Source organism: Centruroides vittatus, unplaced genomic scaffold, assembly GCF_030686945.1.
Source record: "Centruroides vittatus isolate TY-2023 unplaced genomic scaffold, ASM3068694v2 contig_1159, whole genome shotgun sequence".
NCBI classification, from domain to species: domain Eukaryota; kingdom Metazoa; phylum Arthropoda; class Arachnida; order Scorpiones; family Buthidae; genus Centruroides; species Centruroides vittatus.
Genome location: NW_027120745.1, coordinates 738,152 through 760,217, shown reverse-complemented (window position 1 = coordinate 760,217; position 22,066 = coordinate 738,152). Strand labels below are relative to the sequence as shown.

At 31.1% G+C, this 22,066-nt stretch overlaps 1 protein-coding gene across 1 annotated transcript in view; it reads right to left on the bottom strand.

Annotated features, from left to right (window-relative positions):
• Window positions 1–22,066, bottom strand: part of hzg (herzog) — a 96,743-nt gene that overhangs the window by 37,416 nt on the left and 37,261 nt on the right. The window contains exons 2-3 of the mRNA XM_067276263.1: window positions 13,817–13,944; window positions 5,537–5,638 (exon numbers count right to left, since the gene is read on the bottom strand). Of these exons, the coding sequence (XP_067132364.1) occupies window positions 5,537–5,638; window positions 13,817–13,944 (230 nt within the window). The remainder of the gene's footprint in view (window positions 1–5,536; window positions 5,639–13,816; window positions 13,945–22,066) is intronic.

Here is a 22,066-nt window from a genome sequence, read left to right as displayed (position 1 = left end):
GTAAAGATTATATTTTCCAATGACCTGAGAACAATTTCACAGTGTTTCTAAAAAAGGCTCCTCATGGGAATCCCTTTCTTTCTGCATGTATGTAACTCCATTAAACAAGAAGAAAGAGGAATATGTTGCTGTATGTACTAACTTCAGTATTTGTGAAAGTATTTTCATAGCATTGTTAACTTTATCCAGTAAAAAAAAAAAAAAAAACACTTATCTGGCAAAACAATGGCTCTAGTTTTATGAAGGGGTATAATTCTTAGAAGTCTAGTACTGTAATATACTATTCATTGTATAAAACTCTAATAATTGCATTATGTATTTGTATTAATGTATTTGTATGATGGCAGATGTTTACTAATAAAGGTGTTGAGTGCTTGTTCTAGGGCAATAGTAAGTGAACAACATTTATCCACTACTAGCAGACCCAGCCACATGTTGTTGTGACTCAAAATGTATCTATTATAAATGTATAACATTTCCCCCATGGGAGAATTTCAAAAAATCCCTTCTTAGTGTACATTCTCCTGACATACCCTATTAAAACGCAATCAAACACGCGTCTAAAATAGTATAATACAAGTCGAGTTCTTCACAGTAAGCCTTAATCCTGTCCCTCTCCCTCGCAAGGAAATATAGAAAAATCCCTTTTTAGTGTATATTCTGTTGACGTAATCTATTAAAACGCAAAAAAACTACATGTAAAATAGTATAATAGAAACCGAATTCTTCATGGTAAACATTAATCCTGTCCATCTCACCCCAGTAGGGGGAATTTTGACATGTATATTATATAAAAACACGTGTATATTCGAATGCAACGTTGTGTCAAAATTTCAAAGGAATTGGTAGGAACAAACAAACGTTATATTTTATTTACATAGATAAATAGAAAATGAACTGCTTTAGTCCATTCTCACAGAAAAGCATAATGCCTCACAGAAAAGCAAACTTAGGTCGTCAGAAGTTAGCGCCACCTGTTGGACATAAAAGCCTTAATTCATATATAAAGATATTTTTTGAAGGGGGGAAATGGTGGTCTTCACATATGCCACAAACCTTTGCGGGAGTGTATTAAACAACTTCCCAAAGTTTCATGGCAATCGGATAAATGGTGTGGTAATGCATGAAGGACAAACAAACACACAGACATACATACATTCGTATATGTATGTATAATATATATATATACATATATAGAAGATAAGCCTTATGCATTTTTCTGCTTTTGTCATTTTTAGTTTTTGAGCCAGAATTGTGGTCATAAACCTTTTTATCCAACTGCACACTGTAGCAGACTACATAATTTGTTCTATATATTTTAATGTTATCAAAAATTTATGAATAAATGCATTTTACACTTTATAGTTGCAACTGATCATTTGTTATTTTCCATGTATAAAATTCTCTTCATAGCAACACTTAAAACATGTTGTTATAAAGCTCTTCCTTTTATAACCCTCTCCTACTTCATCCATTTTAGCACAACAACAACAACCACCAATCCTACAAAATTCTTTTTTTCAAACTGTTCATTTTACCAGTTATATTCAATATTTTAGCCTGATGATGATTGTTTAACATGAGTAAAACATTTGCTTTTGTAGATCTTTTTTATTTCCTGCTGGTTTTTGATTTTTTGTAGTTCTTAATAATTACAAATAGTGGTAAAATTGTCAATAAGAAAAACACACCTTTATAAATCCAGCAAAAAATTTTTACTAATAAAAACGTTTTCAAACGGTTTTACTGATCTTCATCAGTTAAGATGACACAGATTGTGAAAATAGAACACACATTTAAAAATAAACGTTAAGCAGAATTCTAAAATAAATATATAGATACATAACTGAAATTGTAGTTGTGAATAATAAATAAATAACTACAGAAATAAATTAAACAATAAAAAATAAAAACTAGACAAATAAAAAAAACTCCATAATAAATTAATTAACCTTTCAGCAGTGGGAGAGTCAGGTATGGTTCTATCCCTTAGTAGTGGAGAATATACCGAAAAATTTTTAAAGTATTTTTTCACGCAATTTTTCTCATTTCCGTTTTAGAAAAAGTATTTTGTAAACAGTTATGTCTAGTAAAGAAAAGTCTTTTTTTATTGTTACATAATTCATTTTTTATGTGAATTTTTTTTTGCGGTAGTTTTTGGCTAGATTTTAGTGATACCCCCAAAAGAATTTAACGTATATATATGTCCCTCACCACTGCCACACGATCGCCCTCGACGTATATATACGTCCCTCACTGCTGAGTGGTTAATATTCATAAAAAGACCGCCATGCGGCAGCCAATCCGTCGGCATCCCTACGGTTGATGCAACCCATTTTTTTTTATGCGTTTTAAATATCTCCAATTTTTCTAGATATTGCATAGTATTTATATTTGATGCTGGTTTGATGATAGAAGCGTGCTCCCATTGCACTTGAATGTCCTGATGTTGTTTGTAAGCTGCCAGTGTCGTGCTATTGAGATTTTTATCAATAGTATATTTATGTTCTTTAAGTCGTTGCTGCAAGTTGCACCTAGTGACACCCACATAGACCAGCCTTGATCCAAAACGTTGGTCAATTATCGGGATAAAGTAAATTCCCGCGATTGAATTATGGTTATACGGTTGTTTATCGTTCCTTAGAATTCTGAATATTGTTGGGTTGCGCCGATATATAATCTGGAGATTACCAGCTCTGGCCGCTTTCTTATGTATTCTCTTAAAAAGGGGAAATAATTTACAACCATTCTTCGTTTCTGGACCCCCGAAGCATTGCGACAACTTGCGGTTTGAAATGTTGCGATCAACTTCTGAATTATTTCTATTGTAGTTGTGCAATCATTAAGATGTAACTCAGCTCTGTTGAGTTACCAGCATGACATTATTTTTTTTTAATTGTTTATTTTTGTAGTTATTTTATTATTCACAACTAAGATTTCAGTTATGTATCTATATATTTATTTTAGAATTCTGTTTAACGTTTATTTTAAATTTATGTCCTATTTTCACAATCTGTGTCATCTTAACTCTAGAAGATCAGTAAAACCGTTCAAAAGCGTTTTTATTAGTAAAAATGTTTTTGCTATATTTTTAAAGGTGTTTTTCTTCTTATTGACTATTTTTATCCAGTTGAAAGACTATAAAAAAAAATACAGTAGAGCATCGTTTATCCAAATCAATTGGGGACTGGGGTTGTTCGGATAATTTATTTTTCGGATAACCGATTATGTACGAAAAAATATATTAACCTGTCCCATGTTGAAATTTTACTCCGTTGCATGTCGCTATGAGTTGCATTTTCATTGATGTTAAGCCTAACATAAATCTTTTAAAATAATAATTGCGGCTATTGTATCGTTAAAAATTATTTCTTTATTGTGTACAAACAAAATAAATATATTGAAAAATATAAAACAAAAAAAATTATATTTTGGAAGTTAATTTAGTATCAAAAATGTTTGATTCAGCACAACACAGTCCGACTGGGATGCTTTCGGTTAACCAACGTTTCGGTTGATTGGCTTTCAGATAAACAATGCTCTACTGCAGTTTAAATTATTACATCTAAAATTTTAAAAATCTATATTTCAAATACAGTGAAACCTTAGTTAACAAACTTAATCCATTCCATGATCATCCATTAACTGAAGCAATTTTCCCATAGCTATTAATACAAATACAATTTAACCATTCCAGCCTCTGAAATTTTCGTAATTTTATTTGTAAAATCAGTGTTCTTCGATGAAAATATAAGAAAATGTAGTGTCTATCATTACAGCAAAAAATGTGTAAACTTTATTTAATAAAATAGCACTGTACATACAGTACCTTCGTTTGTTGTAGTTGATTGCAGAAGTGTGGCAATGTACAAAACTTAATGCTTGAAAGGGGAATCCCTCTCCATAAAAATATCAGGTGCACTGCATCGGGAGATTCTTTGAGTCAAGATCTCTTTTGATAAGGAACAAGGTGGTCTAAATTGATTGTCTTACTGTTTTAATCAAAATTTTTCTAAAATGCTATATCACATTGTCATTCATTAAATTAATGATCCTATTAGCCACAACTTTCTTAGGGTGGTGCTTCTCGATAAATTCCTGCACATCATTCCATTTTCTGCAAATTTCTTTGATCTCAGCACTGGTGATTTCTTCCTTAACCTTCTTCTTCTGATGAATCCTCTTCTTGTAAGACCTGTTCTTCCTGCATGGCAACCAGCTCTTCTGTCGTTCGTTTATTTTGATGGTCCTTTATCAACTCATCCACATCTGCATCATCTACCTCTAATTCCAAACTTTTGCCAATGAACACAATTTCATGCACTACATCAGGAGAGCTTTCTGCTTCAAATTCCTCAAAGTTTTACTCTGGGACACAAGTCAGCGAGAGACCTCATTCCAAGCTTTGTCAACAAGGTTCATACAATGCAGGATGTTAAAATGTACCTTCTAAAAAGTTCTAATGGTTAAGTCCACATTACTGTTCACCAGGTGTTTCCAGGTTACCAGTGCTTTGGACAGGCAGTTTGGACTTTATGACATTATTGCTCTTAAAGGTGTGGGGATTTTCAGAATTGTAGAATAAAAGTGGCTTGATTTTGAGGTTGCCATTTGCATTAGCACAAAATAAAAAGGTGAGCCTTTCCTTCATGGGCTTGTGTCCAGGTAGTGCTTTCTTTTCTTGGGTTATGTATGTTCATCTAGGCATTTTTTCCAAAAACAACCAATCTCGTCGCAATTAAACACTTGATTTGAGATGTATCCTTCACTTTTTTTACAAACCGTGAATTCATACACAAATGCTTTTGCTGCTTTTTCATCTAAACTTGAAGCCTTTCCATGCCTTATGACACTGTAAATGTCACTTTGTCAACGAAATCAAACCACCCTTGGCTTGTTTTAAAGTCCTGCCTGTCTGCACTTGTACTGGGTGTCTGGGTCAACAAGTCATTGTGTAAATTTTTAGCCTTTTCACAAATTATAGCTTCACTAACACTGTCTCCAGCAAGTTGCTTTTCATTGATCCATATTAGCAGCAGTTTTGTAACTTCATCTAAAACTTTAAATCTTTGTTTTGATATCACATTCACTTCTTCAGCCACTTTGGCAGCCTTAAATGCTTCTTTGTTTTTAAATAATTGTAGAGATAGTTGATTTTGCCACATTATGATCTTTAGCGATGTCAGAAACATGAATGCCATTCTCATGTTTCACAATAATTTCTTTCTTTAATGCTACACTAAAACGTTTTCTATTGCCACTACCACTTTTCTCTTTCTTGGATGCCATATTGATTAAATATATACTGAATAATATATCACAAAACTGAAAAAAGAAATTTAGCACAAACACTTGAAAAAGCAATGCTTGCCTAACAGCAACTAAAATTTGACACAAAAAACCGTTACGTTCATTATCCGAGACAAAATTTTTGCAAAATAAAAGTTTGTTAACCAATTCTGTCATTAACTAGGGCATTCATTAACCGAGGTTCCATTGTACATAAACGACTTTATAAAATAACTTTTAATATTACCTTAAATGAACTATGAACAAGTGTTTCATCCAGATCAATGACAAGACACATCTTATGTATATCTTGATGTCGTACTTGAGGCAGTAAATATTTTCCTTGACCCTAAAATACACAAAAATTGTTATTAATGGCATAAACTTAAATACCGTATTTACTCGCACATAAGATGAGGCTTTTATTCATTTATCACAGTTTCAAATTCCTAGGTTGTCCTATACACGAGTGAAAGAGTCTTTGCAATTTTGCAAATAATTTTTGTGAACCGTATATTTGCATTTTTTACTGGATGCTTACCCTCTTGCATTTACAAACATAAGTATTTATCTAGGTCGTTTGAATTGTTATTGTATATTGTCAGGAGTAAAGATGAATAGCAATAGAAAAAGTAAAGCTTTTGAATTGAATTTCAGAATCACGTGAAACCCCGACATTAAGTTTTAATCCATTCCCACATGAAAACAACTGATTATTCAGAAACCAGAATTCGGAAAAACTCAGAAGTGTAATTGACAGAGAGTGGATTCGATTGTTAAGAACTGGCAAAAGAAGGTTTCCGATTATCCAGCTTTAAATGAATAAATTATGTTGTTGATTTTACAAGAATTTTCCTTAAAGTTTAAAATGCCAGTAATTTTTGCAGAACAATGTGTACATTTACATTCATTTGATTTTTTACTTGTAATTAAACAAAATAAAATTAGAACTGTATTAATAAATCTAATTTTCTTTATTTTGATCTTTAAAGTCACATTTTGTCCTATATGCCAGGTCGTCTTATATGCGAGTAAATATGGTAAAACAATAAAACAGAACAAAAACTGAAAATAACTAATTTTGCATTTTGTAAGCTACAAACATCCATATTAAAATTATTTTAGTATGGATGTTCATCTCATTAAAATATCAAAATTTCTGATAGTTAATAATAAAAAAATTGAACATAAACATACATGATTAGTTTCTACTAAAAAAAAATTTCAAACTAACAAGACAGAAAATATAAAAATGTATTTAAATAACATTATTACTAGTTAAAACTAATTCACTTTAAGACAATAAAAGTTTACATTTAAACAATGTTAAAGGATTAAATCATATCCTGCAGGTAACATACATTTATAAATAATGATGTTTTTATCTTAATCTTCTTGAAAATGTAATAAGATGTAATCACTTGACAAGTTTCAATTGGGGTAAGTCAAATATTAATTTGACTTTATCAAATAATATTAAAGTTAATATTGTGGAGATACCAATTTCTAATGTTTACATATTCATAAATCTTTAGTTGAAGAACAATAAATAAAACAAGTTTATAAAATTAACAATGTCAAATGTCATACAGGAGAGGCTATCAACTATAATACATTGGGGCAACTATATGTCCATTAAAACAAGACTTACAAGACGCATCAGTTCAATTAACATCGTCATTGGCTACTTATGCCTTGGATGAAGATGTGTAACACAAGACAGAACTCACTCATCATAGGCATGATCCATCCCAACTCAAACACCTTAAAATGTTGGAAATTTATAAAGCAAACAGGAATAGCACAGTCATCAATTATAAAGATAACACCTTGTCAACAGCATGGAGGACATTATTTTAAATATATTATTATTTTGTATTTTACTGATATTGCATAATTGCCAACTCCCAATCAGACACTGTTCTTTAATATTTTAAATTTAATATTCCATTTTTTGTTCTGTTTCTGAATGTTTTTTTTAACCTGAAGATGGTTGCTCAAAGCAAATTGGAAATGTTTGTTTACTATTAAATTCTGTTTTCTTACTGAATTTTTCTTACTGTTAATGTTTTTCTATTCACAAAAAACAGCATTTTTGATCATTTTGATGTTACCTAAAAAATTCTTTGATATGTAATTGGTCAGAGTGACATTCATTGCCTCAACCAATAAAATACATATTCCATCTGCTCTAAAAAAACTTTTGTTCTAATTTGTGTTCTTTAATAGATTGTATGATGATCATTCAAAGTGGTCGAAAACATTAATTGTAATTAAAATATTTTTTGCCGATTTACTAGTTCTAAGTTATGTTTTATTTATACGGTATATCTCGGCAGATAAGACAACCTTCAGATAAGACGAGATATAAATTTTCGTCGAAGTTTTATAGCTTTAGCTTATATCTGTCCTATAAGACGACCCCAAACTATCAACGGCCTATGAGATTTAGTTTAGATCAGCGATCATCATCTGAATAATAATACTGTATAGTGTATACGGAATTATGTCCTATTTGTAATTTTTCAAATGAACAAATTTATTTTCTTGCATCTGGCAGCACTGTCTTGCAATTGTTGCAAGCATTCACACTGATTCGGCATTCGGGGACCTTGACTATTCACAAAAACGTCGTATGGGCTATTCTATTTTCTGCACATACCCTACTCTCTATTAGTAAACAATTACGGTCTGTCCGCTTTTTTATAACGGTTTTAATTTACATAAATTTCAATCTAATTTTTTGTATCTGTCCTATAAGACAACCCCAGATTTTCGGGGCCTTTTTTTATGATTCAACTATCGTCTTATCCGCCAAGATATACGGTAATTTAATCCAGTTTTTTGTGCTTATAGTATTTTTAAATATAATATCTTTTATTGAATATTGTAATCTAACATTATACATAAAAATAATATATATAAATACAGTGTGGGGCAGAGAAACAGATTTTCAAAGTCGATTTTCCTGGGCACTTGTCAGGTAGGGCTAGCTTACTCACCAATGTTATGCTTTCAAGAGCATAGTATTTAGTAATCATGAACCAGTGGACAGATGTACAACATGAATTTGTCATTAAGGCACATTATAAAACTAATGATTGTGTTAAAGCCACTCAACAGTTATTTTGCTGCCAGTTCAATGTCCAACAAATAATCCAATGCTGTCCAGACATGCCATTATGATATAGATTAAGAACTTTGAGGAAACTGATTCTGCACTAAAAAAAGCCTCCAGGTACAGCAAGAACTGTACACCCCAGAAAATATAGAGGGGTTTCGTATCAACATCACAAATGACATCATGAGCATGCGCAATTGTCCAGCACCATCTTTGTGACTTGTTTACATTTTGTGTGTGTTCACATGCACTTTAGCTGAAGTTCTTTTGTTGTTTATTTGTCCCAAATATCACTATGGTAATTTGTTGTGTAATTGAGTGTAATGCTAGTTCACTCAAGAATAAAGAAACATCCTTTTTTAAAATTCCCGGCATTATTTGTCAAGGATCCCAAACTGAGGAGCTTTCACGACAGAAGGACAAACTGCATGGCTCTCGAGAATTAACCGGAAAAATTTCAATACAGATAAAGTGAATATCAATACAAGAGTTTGTCAGAAACATTTCATTTCAGGTAAGCAGTAATTCAGATTACTAGTTATAAATAAATTAGATAAACTTTTGAATGAGTATCATAAAGTGCCTGCTTGTAATATACAATAGCGTTAATATTAAAGTGTTAAGCAAAGATAATTGCTTAGCATATGAAGAATTAGAAATGGCATTTGAGCCAATTGTCCTTCCAGTCTAATTTACATAAATAAAATTGTGTATTTTTTAAGATATAAACCAATAATTTCCATTGTTCATTTTACAAATAGCTAAGTTAGGTTATTTTGGTGAGAAACATTAACATTTCTTTAAGATGTTACTTTTTACAATTATTTTTTACATTAGTAACAAATAATCATTACATAGTAACCTTCAACTTGTTCCTGACAAATTCTTATTTATATATAACAGACCATAATGATAAGTTCTTTTCATATTGTTTAATGTTAGTAATTTTACATACAGTATATTAATAATAATAATTTAATATTAAATTGTCATAATATATTATTTAAAAAGTTTTTTCACCCCAAAGGGAAACCTTCCTCATTGTATGATGAGTAATCACCAAACTGGGTGCCAACATACATGGGGTACGAGAGTGGCCACAACCCAACTGCAAATCAGGTGTGTTATGAAAGAGCATGTAATCGCAAGAGACAAGTTGCCTTAGAAGTTGAAACTTCTAAGGCAACTGAAGCCCTCCCAACCTTCTACTGTTAGAGATGTAGAGATCTCAACAACTGCAGAAGTGGAAGAATCTGCCTTTAAAAACTAATGCATGGGTACAAACTACATCTTTAGTTGAAACTATCACTTGCCAGGCTGAATTTAAGGATATGGGTTTTTAGAAGGCTTGCAACATGAGTATACAAACTTAAAAACCAAAGTTTTATTATTAAAAAAAAAAAACATGTTTTTAATGAAGAGTTTTTTGAGAGTGATGACAACATGGTTCACTTTTTTACTAAGCTCAGAAATTTTAAATTGCTTTCATTGGTGCTGAACATTTATTGCAAACAAACTGATCATCCAAATTCCAGAAAATTAACTCCTTTTCAAGAGATGATAGTATGTTTGATGAGACTTTGCTTAAATTTAAGTTTCGAAAATTTGGCTTACAGATTTAATATTTCAAAGGCCACAACTCTTGATCTACAACAGTCTGACAAGCTGGCTTTGTATGGATCACTTCACATAATGAAATTTTCTCTTTCTATAAAACTGCATCTTATCCTGTTAGACTGCTAGAATAGCTCACAAGAACAGAATCTTTTTTAACTTTATCCATGATAATAGAACTGCAGTATTTTTATAAGTTTAAACTGAAAAAAAAAAGACACTGCCAACCTGTTGAACAGCAAGCTAAGCAAGTAGAACCGACCACAAAAATGACGAAGGAACTGAGCAAACGTGTTTTATCACATGACGTGACCTTGAAACCTCTCTATAGTGAATGTAAGGGCCACCATCAAACATAGTCCAAAACTCTCTGCATGACACCTTGCAATCTCGTTAAACAATTCAAACAGGAGTGTACAATGCATAGACTTATGTTTTCACCCATTCAAAATACAGATAGTGCTTATATTGAATGATAGTGATCATGTTAGCCATACAAATTTTTTTTGTCAATTCCTGAATCTTTGTGAATAAGATCTTCATTCTTCTCCAAATCTGTTTGTCAGTGATGAAGCACATTACAGTTTGTTGGGTTTTGTAAATAAGCCAAATTTTGCAATACTGTTTGCCAGAAAATCCACATAAACTGCATCGAAAGTTTTTCCACAGTGCCAAGATTACTGTATGGTGTATGTTATCATCTGTTGAGATGGCTGGGCCTTACTTTTTTGAAGATGGCAACAAAAATGCAACAACTGTTACATCATGTTTTTGACACAGACTTAACCAGATTTCATGTTGTTAATAATCAGACTTGGTTCCAACAAGATGGGGTAACTGCTCACACAACCAGAATGAATACCCATGACTGCTGTAAGACAATTGTTCCCTGGTCATGTCATCTCCAAGAATGATGACATTTCTTGGCCTGCAAGGTCACCTGATTTGTCACTGTGATTCTCTTTGTTTTGGTGAGCTATTCAAAAGCAAGGTGTATATTAACTGCCTACAAAATATTGCTGAGCTCAAACTCAAAATTAATGAAGAAATAGCCAGAATCCCTTTCTAAATATTGCAGTGGGTAATGGCTGATATATGCTCAAAATAGAGTAATGTCTGCTCAGAGACAGAGGTCGCCTCAATAATGATGATTTCAAAAAATAAAATGCTTTTTTATTACCTTTAAGCTAATACATTTGAAATTTCTTAAATAATTAATTTTACTGAGTTATTGAGCTTTTATAATTTCCCATTTCTCTGTCCCACCCTATATAACCAAATAAATTAGTAATTAGTCAAATGTAATCTAAATATAATAACTGTCTGAAATTTATAACATTACTTAACAATTTTAGAAAATATTTATAGTAATAAGGTTATTAACCTAACAAGTGTTTTACTATTTCTTGATAATTTTACTAATTAAATAATTTAATTTAAAAAAAAAGAAGAATTCAAATCTTCAAGTCACAGATTAAGAAAATGTACTAACATTTATGTCATGAAAATAATGATTTTTCTACATAGAACAAATTATTTGTTTATATGCTGTTGGACATTATAGTTATCCAATGTACACAATCAATAAAATACTTCAATAACTGGATGTTCGCTGCAGATTTATGTCAAAGACACCTTAATCTAGTAACATCAATTTATTAAAATGTTTTTGACCTTGTTCAAAGGTTATCCTCAGATTAGAACAAAAATGGAAGTTTAAAAAAATCAAGTAATTTAAAACACAAAATAAAACATGGGCAAAGGGTAAAATAAAAAAGTAAATTAACAATTTATCATAATAAAGTAACAAAAATAACAAAGTGGTGCTAAATCTTTAATAGTTTCATTACTCAACATCTCCAGCAGTCTCCATGTGTTGTTACTGAGCTAGATTCTTTAATTATAAGATTACGAAGTTTTCATTTGTCATCACAAGTGTACTTTATGATGTGTGACCATCAATCATGGTTTCCATCCATACATGAGATGGGAACACTGTTTTTGCAAATTACATAAGTTTTTACTTTCTGACATTGAATAGTCACACAAATACCATTCTTCTATTTTGGAACTGGCAAATGTCATTTGTCACTCCTCATTTTTCTGTTTTTAAGGTGTCACTTATCTACAATCAAGGAGCATACCCACAAGTAGTCCCATTTCTGGTACACTTTGTGAACCAGTTCTTTGATGTTTTGAGCAATAAGTACTTCTAGCCTTTGAAGATCACATTCTCCTTTACTCCAAAAACATTGATGACATTCTCATTGTCTGGTCGAGTGTTCCACCTATTCAAACCTTCCTTGATTCCATCAATCATAACTCCCATGGATTAACATTAAACTTGGAACAATGAACTAATAGACAAGTAGATTTCCTGGATCTCCTCATCACTTTCGATGAAGGTACTCTTACAGTGACGTACATCTAAAGATCTTAGTCCTCTTTTTTATTCTGCCTGCTTCTGATGATCCACTTGCTTATAAATCCACCTTTAGGGTCCTTATTAGAAGAGCATTTTCAAATCTCAAATGGAAGAAACTTGCCACATTTACCATTTGGCTATATCTTTAGGTTAGCAATCCAGCTTTGTTTGCTACTTAAACAATTATACTGTTTAAACTTCAATTCCAAGAACACTAAGCTCTTCAAAGTAGTCACCTGTAACAAACTGTTTAATGGCATTTATATAGATATAGCACAACAGTCTAAAGTTCATATTACATACAAAAGAAACCCTACTGTATACTCCCTATTTAAGAATGACAAGAATCCACCTGATAAAAACATCCCTTCCAGGAGTTTATTCAATACCTCTACAAGATAACAGAATATACAAGATAACAGAATAGGTCATTCCTACGAGTCTATGTAGAGAATAACATCTAAATGAAAACTTTTCAGCAAAGAACACCCAAATTCAATATTCAAACATTTTCAGCAACTACTTTATTGGCCGTCTTCAGGAAGTGTAAAATGAAAAACCATTCTATTTATAGAATGTAGCTTCGTTCTGATTTTAAAAGTTTCAAAAAAGTTCAAATAAAGGCTGTGATGTATCGTATATGACATATATTTTAGAAGTCTAAATAGTACTTCCATGCACTTGGTACATGAATGGCATCTGTGTTGATGCAGACTCCACTTCTGCCCGTCCTGTAGATCTCAAGTGACATCAATATGAGTATATTAATGTCACTTGTAGAGCTTTACAGATTAAGATCAAAGAACATCAAGACTGAATTTGAAAGCATTTAACTACAACTACTCTGACTGAACTGTTGTTGCCAGTAATTAATGTTGCCAAGTTGGTGGATTCCGACTAAATTTAGTGGGAAATTGCAGCAAATGTGGAAAATTTTGGAGGAATGCTTTTTAAATTTATACAGTATTGAGTTATAAAATAGTGTACCTTTTTTGTGTAGCCTATAATGATGAACCTGACAATATTTAATGTTTCACCCTAGCTCAGGCTTGATATCATGCCACATTTAGTGGAAAGGTGTTCAAATTTAGTGGAAACTTGAGTTTGTACTAGTCAGAAGCTTGTTTACAATTTGGCAATAGTGCCAGTAATACCCAATAATCAACTACTGTCAGATTACTAGATGTATCAAACTAGTGAATGACCATGCTACCCTATACAAAAGTCAGCAAACACATGACAAAGAGTGAAATTATAATATAAAAAAAATTACAAAATAATAACAACTGAATATGTTCTAAGATTAATGTAGAAGAAATTATGCACTTTAAAAATAAAGTTATTTTTTAATTTGATTAGTTTCAAACCTTTGGTAAATATCTTCCATTTTCTTCTGGATGAACTGGTGGACTTTGCTGGCTGACAGAAGTTCCAAAACAACATAGAAGTGTCCCTAAAAATCCTTTGTGTCGAGGTTTCTTTGTGGTAGTAAAACCTAAAATAAAATAATCTCATATTATAAAATGAACTCTCTCAGTAATAAAGTGTGTTGGTTTTATAATATTGAAGAATCTGAGTGTGAATAAGAGAATAATCTCATATTAAAAAAATAAGTCCAACTATTTTAATTCTTTAAAACAGTATAATATTTAATTCAATAAATATTAATTTTAAACAACTTATATTGAAGACTCTTAAGTATGGTGATTGGAAATCCCAAAAGAATTAGTATTTGCTTTTAGAATTAGTATTTAAAAAAACACAAACTCATTTTTACAAATAAATAAACATTATTGGGATATTTAAGTATTTATTTATTATTTAGATAAGATATAATTAAGAATACCAATTAATTATAACATAGATATGATTTACTATTAACTGATTATAAGATATACACGTATATAGTAAGAAAATTATTAAACTTATAAATTCATTTATTTATAATACTAGCAGATAAGCCTGGCATTGCTCAGGCAAAGGTAACAATAGCAAAGATTAAAGTTATTACATTATAGCTAATCTTACCCATTTTCACAGAATGCAAGAATTAGGTTTCCCTGTTTCCAGACTAATTAGAAAATTTTAGATGGGTATAAAAATATGATCGATTTCCCGCAAAAAACCGCATCTGCACCTATAAATCTTGCACACTGCTTTCTCTTAACACTTCCATTGTTAAGGAATAAACTTCTTTCATCCCCATGTGGTACTCTACTAAAATGCAGTTAAAAACAAAAAATTGCATCTAAAATAGTACAATAAAAGGAGAGTTCTTCAGGATAAGCTATAATCCTCTAACTCTCCCCCGTGGGGGAATTTTGAAAAATCCCTTCTAAACGTTCTTGTGACATACCCTGTGTACCAAATTTCAACTCCTAATCGTTTGGGCTCTGCGCTGGGTCCAGAACATTCGAGAGTGTTCGAGTGTGTTCTGGAATGTTCCACAATGATCTGGAATGTTGTGGAATGCTCTCGAATGTTCTGGACTGTTCTAGAAATTTCTAGAGGGGAAACTTCCAGCCCTTATACCTTCAACAGCATGCCCTTCAGGTAAAAACGGGAATCTTCTTCACAGATGGGGGATAGAGGGTTACCACACCAAATAACTCCCTTGATTGTACCAGGACTCGTTTTTGAGTTTTAGTGGCACGCACATTGTACACTTACTTTTATATATTTATAATATTAATTACATTACATTCTGCTATTGAAAAGTAAAATTCTGTCTATAATAATTATAACAGAAAAATCATTCCAATGAATTTATGGTTTTTGTAATTTTCATAATGACAAATCTTATTCTTTTATAATCTTTATTCCACAGTATTTTGTATATTTCAATAATAAAGTTATTCAACTTACAATAGACTCCTGTTACATGGAATTGATACATATTGATTTGTTTTTTAGTCTTTATTACATAAAATAAATATTACATGAACACAAGTACTGAAATACCATGACACAGTTAACCATCAACTAAGACATCTAAGTGACTGACTAAAATGCTGGATAAAGAGATAATTTAAGCCACATGCAGGATGAAGTAGGATAACACAAGATTTCATCATGCTACTCAGAACAGCACACATTTAAAACTTATGAACTGCTTATATCTGAAATTTTCCTTTTAATATTTTTAGATTGAAACTGACTTCAGATAGCTAAAAAAATATCAAAAAGCAGAACTGTAATAAGGAAACTACTATATAATAACATATCTTCCTCACATACACCGGGGTGTATATTAGATAATTACAACTTACTTGAGCCTGTGACCGCAGTTTTAACCTGAAGAAGGACACGAAAGGCGTCTAGAAAACGTTTGTTAATTTGAATTGATTATTTTCACACTGGTCACAGGCTCAAGTAAGTTGTAATTATCTAATACTATATAATAAATTAAAACAGAAATAAAATGAAATAAACAGGAAAGAATAACTGAGATAATACTAGTTAAGTGTAATGTTTTAACACAGCAAATATTTAGGTTATGCAAAAGTTTTATTTACATTCTAGTAATTTTCTGCAGACTAATGCCAAATGACACAGAAATTTTTAATATATAAATTATCCTATACAACATAAGAATAACAATAATATATAATCAAATATCTCTCTTTCTTGAATTTTAGCATTTTGTAAATGTTAATAATTACAAAAACTTAAAATATGATTAATAACTAATAATTATAAAATACCAGACCAAATACCCAGCAATCTTTGGACTAAAACTGGTCTGAATTTCCAGATTTTCTAGACACAAGCTAAATATATACTTAAAATATAAAATTTAAAAAAATCCAGCAACAGATTGCTCAACTTTCCCAGCAATCTTTAAAACTGCATGTGTAATGCCATCTGTTACGATATTTTATTATTAAAAACTTATATTTTAAATTATTATAAATGGAAAAAAGTTTAATTTTGAGGGCAGGGATAAAAAATTGTAAATGCTAATAACAAGTAAAATCATCAATAAGTCTGACCCTACTGGAGACACAAGATCCTATTTATCTCCCCACCCCTCAATCTTTAACCACCAAAATTTAATAGCGTCAATCCTCCTAATAAGCAAATCTTCCTGCAAAATTTCAGAAATTTTCAACAAAAAGTACAGGAGTTATTAAGCTTCAAAGAGGGTGAACAAAATTGAGCCCCCCCACACACACACACACTAACATCAGGACATACAGAAATTACCCCAAATTTTTTTGCATTTTGGCTTTTCAAGGTCACAAGTCCAAAAACGTAAAAATCTGGAGGGTTTTTTTTTGCTGGATTGCCATCTTTCCCTCTGTTATATATAACTCTGTTTATATATAACAATAAATAAATAAATATAGCAGTCCCTCAAATATAATACAAAATTTATTGATGGCTTGTGAGTAGTGATGTAACGAATATTCGGTTACTACCCAGTATTCGGCCTATTCGGCCTATTTTTCGCTATTCGGCCGAATACTGAATACCTAAAAGCGGGAGTAAGAAATAACAAAAACACAGTAAATTAATCATTTTGGTAACTTTTATTAATGCTGAACATTAAATTATCATTATTAAGGTTAATAAGAAATAGCATCTAACTCTAGTATTAAATTATTTCGTAATTAAATAATATTATAGCCTTTATCTAACCCCATATCTTATGGCATTGATGGCGTGTAGGTTAGAATGTATCGGGCATTAATGTTATTGTTTAGTTAATTATGTTATATTCGTATTCGCGTATATTTTAATATTTTTTACGATATTTTAAAATGATTTACGAAACGTTTTATTGAAACTTATCGTATTTAATAAAAGAATTATTTATCTATTTCTAGAAGATGGGTAACTAATATACAATTTATTTTATATATAAAGCAAAGAATGAACATTTCTCATTATATACAAAAGATAACATTTGAAATCATGTTAACTTTATTTGAACTGTTCCACAACTGGGGAGAAACTAGACCATATGTCCCCACTAAAGTATATATCCTTAGGGTACTATTCAGTCTACAAATACATAGTAAAAACAAAATTTTAGTGCTTAATTAAAGAGTTAAAAAGATCGATTGCAAATAAAATAACTTATAAGTTATAACTTACATCTAAACACCAACAACTGCTGAATAATATTGGGCTATTTACAGCTATTACATAAATTATAAATCAATTTGGCACTAGAGGTAGACGTTAGACTCCATCTCATATTAACTTTAATAATTATAATTTAATTAATTAATTTAAATAATTTAGACCTACTGGAAGAAAAAAATTGTAGTAACAGCGGATCAATAGAGAGCAGGGTGCACGATCCTTGCCAAAATACGGTTTGCACACCAATTTTCATACGTGCGTTAATCAAGCCAAATAGTTTGACCGAATATTCGGCCATTTGGCCCCGCTCCTGGCCGAATATTCGATATTCGGCCTGAGCCGAATATACTATTCGTTACATCACTACTTGTGAGCACTAAGATTGGCTGTATTTTATCGCTAGACTTATTACACCACCACAGGACATCAAATTGGACTTAGAAAAACACCATTTTATTTTCAGAATGCATTTTGGACATGGAGTCCCTCATCAGTTTTTTTGCTACAAAATTAATTAATAGGAGGTTAACTTCATGCTGAATGTTGAAATAAGCTGACTAGGTTTTTATCATCAGTATTATATTTTTATTTCCATTTTAATAAAAATATCACCAAGTGGCAATTCTGGTGTTCTGATGCTATACAGTGCAACTCCTGCCACTATGGAACTTTTTGTACTGCATGCAACCAAAAAAAAGGCATTTCCTTTGCATAAGCACACATGCTGAAGCAAAATTCTGGGTATAAATAGAAGTGACAACAACTATTAAAAGTCATTCTTATCAATTAAAATGGCCATAATTTTGTCAGAATCACATTTCTTATGAAGCAGTTTTATGAAAATAATTGTAATTTTTGCTGTCATAAGAATTTACACAGAGGATCATTAACCTTGCAAGCTCTTGGGAAAAGAAACACTAATTCATAGAAATTGGACATTTGAGAGTTCAATCCAGTCAAAAGTGTAAACCTATCATTTCACAAGTTGTTGTTGTTACCATAGCTGTTATTGAACAGTTAATAAATAATGTTGCCAGCTCTAGTAGTGTATATGCAATGTCACAACAGCTGGATGTATTCTATGCACAGTGTGCAAGGTACTAAAATTCAGTGCACTGTTATCCATGTAAAATCAGTCACAATCAGCAATTGCTTGTTGCAAACAGGAAAACTCAAATGACCTTTGCCCTGACCTTTGCCTTTCTTACAGAATGGAAGTGGATGTATCGTGGCTATGAAAGATCTTGTAGAGTGATGAGACATTTTCCCTGCAGAACAGTGAACACCCATAACTGTCACATTCAAGCCATGATAATCTCATATTTTGCATCAGAGTCAATAATCTAAAATTAGTCTGGTATAGATTCACAGCCGTATGTATTCTTCGACCATTCTTCTTTAAAGAAGCTAGTTTCCAATGGACCCACCCTTAACATGCTCTGTGACCACCAACAGAAGCTTAGCACTTCTGTATTATCCCAACAGTGACATCAACAATGCCTTGAACAATGCATGAAAGGGACTCAAGTCAACCACTTTCAGGCAAAATGGAATGCCTTCATATATCAGATGCTACATATACAGTAGCTCCTCATTATATTGTGGATTCAGATTTATCATGCTTTGTTTCAGTCCCTCAAAGTTTAAAGAACTTGAGTCAATAAATTAAATTAACAATTGTCATTGAATTTCTTTTTGCAATGAAATACAGTATTTTATTCCTACTATTGTCCTTAAAACTATCACCGCAGGTGAAACAATAAATTTAAGATCTAAATAAACAAAACAGGTGAGCAGATCAGTTATCATTTATGTTTCCTTTTGATAAAACCAATAAACAAACAGCTTTTATTAAGTACTGTCTCCTCATTTTAAAGTTTCTGTGAAGTGGAAATTTCACATTTTTATATGAATTACAGATATTGCAACAATTCACATAAAGGTGTGAAATTTCGAATTCACCACTTAATGTGTAAGGAAAAGATTTCTTTATTTCTAAACGAAAAAGTTCTAAATATTTTATACAATAGTAAGTTCATTTTGCTTTTTAGAGAATTTTTACTCTAATTTTATAAGTTTTGATGTTCTATTATATGTTGGATATTTATTTTTTAAATTTTCATTATGCATTTATAATTTTTATTGAAAAATATACATTAAACAAATTTTTAATAAACAATTTATTATGAAACATAGTAATAAAATTGAAAGTATTTTTCATTAAATGTCATTGTTAAAGTGGCAATAATGCTAAATCGGTATTCGTGGTATCGGTGTTTACATAAACGTCAATTAATATAATATAACCTGGAATAAAATTCAGTATTGAAAAACTAAGCTTTTTTTTATATCAGAAACACTTGCCAATGAAAGAATAGAGGATAGAGATTCCATTGCATGTATAATCTGTTTAGTAAGAGCCCAGAATTTTTAATACTGGTTATATCGCTCTTTTTCTTTGTCTCCCAACAAACATGATATAACAAGGAGTATTGTATTAATTTCTGCAACATTTCACTAATACTGTATTGAGTGATTAGTTATGCATTTGCTACTGCCTGGCTACCTCATTCTCCAGATCTAAACCAGGCCTGGCCAACCCGTGGCCCTTGAGCCGCATCCGGCCCGTCACGTTAAATTGTGTGGCCTGCTAAACGATATTATATATCTATTAAAACTTTTGTTTCCCATTATGTGTACCAAAACAATTAAATAAATGAAAATTTGCATGTGTCATTGTTACAAGGCGCAAGTGCGAGTAGGAACTCTTGGTATAACAATAAAATCTTATTTATTTTGTATTTGTTTTACTTTTTTAAAAACATGTTTGCCTAAATTGTGGCCCACCATAATGTTACGCGTGATCAAAGTGGCCCGTGAAACAATTTGGGTTGGCCAGGCCTGATCTAAACCTTTGTGATTCTGGTTGTGGAAGAACTTAAAAAGTGTGGTTTATCAAGGACAAGTAGACAGTATTAGATAGAAACATCACAGAGGATCACTTATAGTTGGTCACTAAACATGCCGTTCATCATCAATGTGGTCCCCATTCTGAAAATTTCACACCTTCAGAATAAAAGACTACATTAAGCAAACTTAGAAAGTTTAATTGATATAACAAAGCAATCCCCATCGGCACCATTTTCGACTACTGGCACGCAGCCTACCTACTGTAGTAGCTTGTTTATATTTACAGTTGGCAGATGGCGCACGTTTCAATTTTATGGTATTTTCCACATGTGAGTACATGTTGAAATTGAATTTAAATCAAATTAATTAATAAAAACCGCATTAATTGACATTCATGTAATATAAGTGGCATCACGAATCAGTGTTTAAAGGTACTTAACTCAAATTAAATAACAAAAATGTATTAATATATTATTATATAATGTAATATTAAATTTAACATTTATTAATATTAGGTAGCCAGTTAATTAAAACTAAAAGTAATAAAATAATAATTAAAACTCTAGTTTTTACACTGAAACTGAAACTAAAATTAAAATCAAAGCAATTGAAACATAGCATTTTGTAAAGTGTGGATAAAGTACTTGTTGTCTGTCTTGATTGATTTGGTTATATTTCATCCAGACTGAGTCGAGTTTCTATTTATAGCACTTTTTTGTGAAGTGGAGTGATGGTTTTGGATGGTGGTGATGGAACATTTGGCTTTTAATTTATATATATATAATGGATATAGATAATACTATATTGCATTTTTATGAATGAAATACAGCTAAAAAAGGTAAAAAATGGCTTTGTTTTGGGATCGGGAACAGATTAATCCAATTTACATTGATATTGTTTCTTATGAAAAATTTTGTTTTGGTTTGAAAACAAATTGGTTTTAGAACAACTTTTAGGAACAAAGTAAGTTCGAAAACTGCAGTTTGACTTTATTTTGTTTTTGAACAGCACGACAAGTTTTACAGAATATCAAATTGCTAAGAGTCAAGTTTCTGGGACTCTACTGTCATTGTTTTCATGGTAATGTCTTTGGAATGTTCTAAATGTTTACCATATTAGATTTGGTTACACGGGACTGCTAAATCTTTCTGGACAGCATTGAATAGGGATAACTTTAATCATCATTGCCAGTATAGATATACTCAAGCAATTTTCTTGCATTTCAGGAATGTTGCACAACCATCAATTAAATATTTGCTCATGCACAAGGTCTGTACTACTTCACTAATGGGACTTATCTCCCATTTTAATGTAACTGAAAAGTTAGCTGTCATATAACAAATATTGTAAATAACTTAACTCCTATATTTTCCTCCAATTCTATTAATTTATCTATCTATTTTTTTAAACTTTTTTAATCAATTTATAATTGTGATAAACTATACATGATGGATCACTTGAAGTTGACAATGATTTCCTACAAAAATTTACAATATTGTCAAACCTAATGTAGATAAACTTATAGGTAATGTGATGTGTAACTAGTTGTCAAAAATAAAGGAATGAGAGAAATTTACAAAATTTTTAACACATTTGTATTTGGCTAATTAATTTAC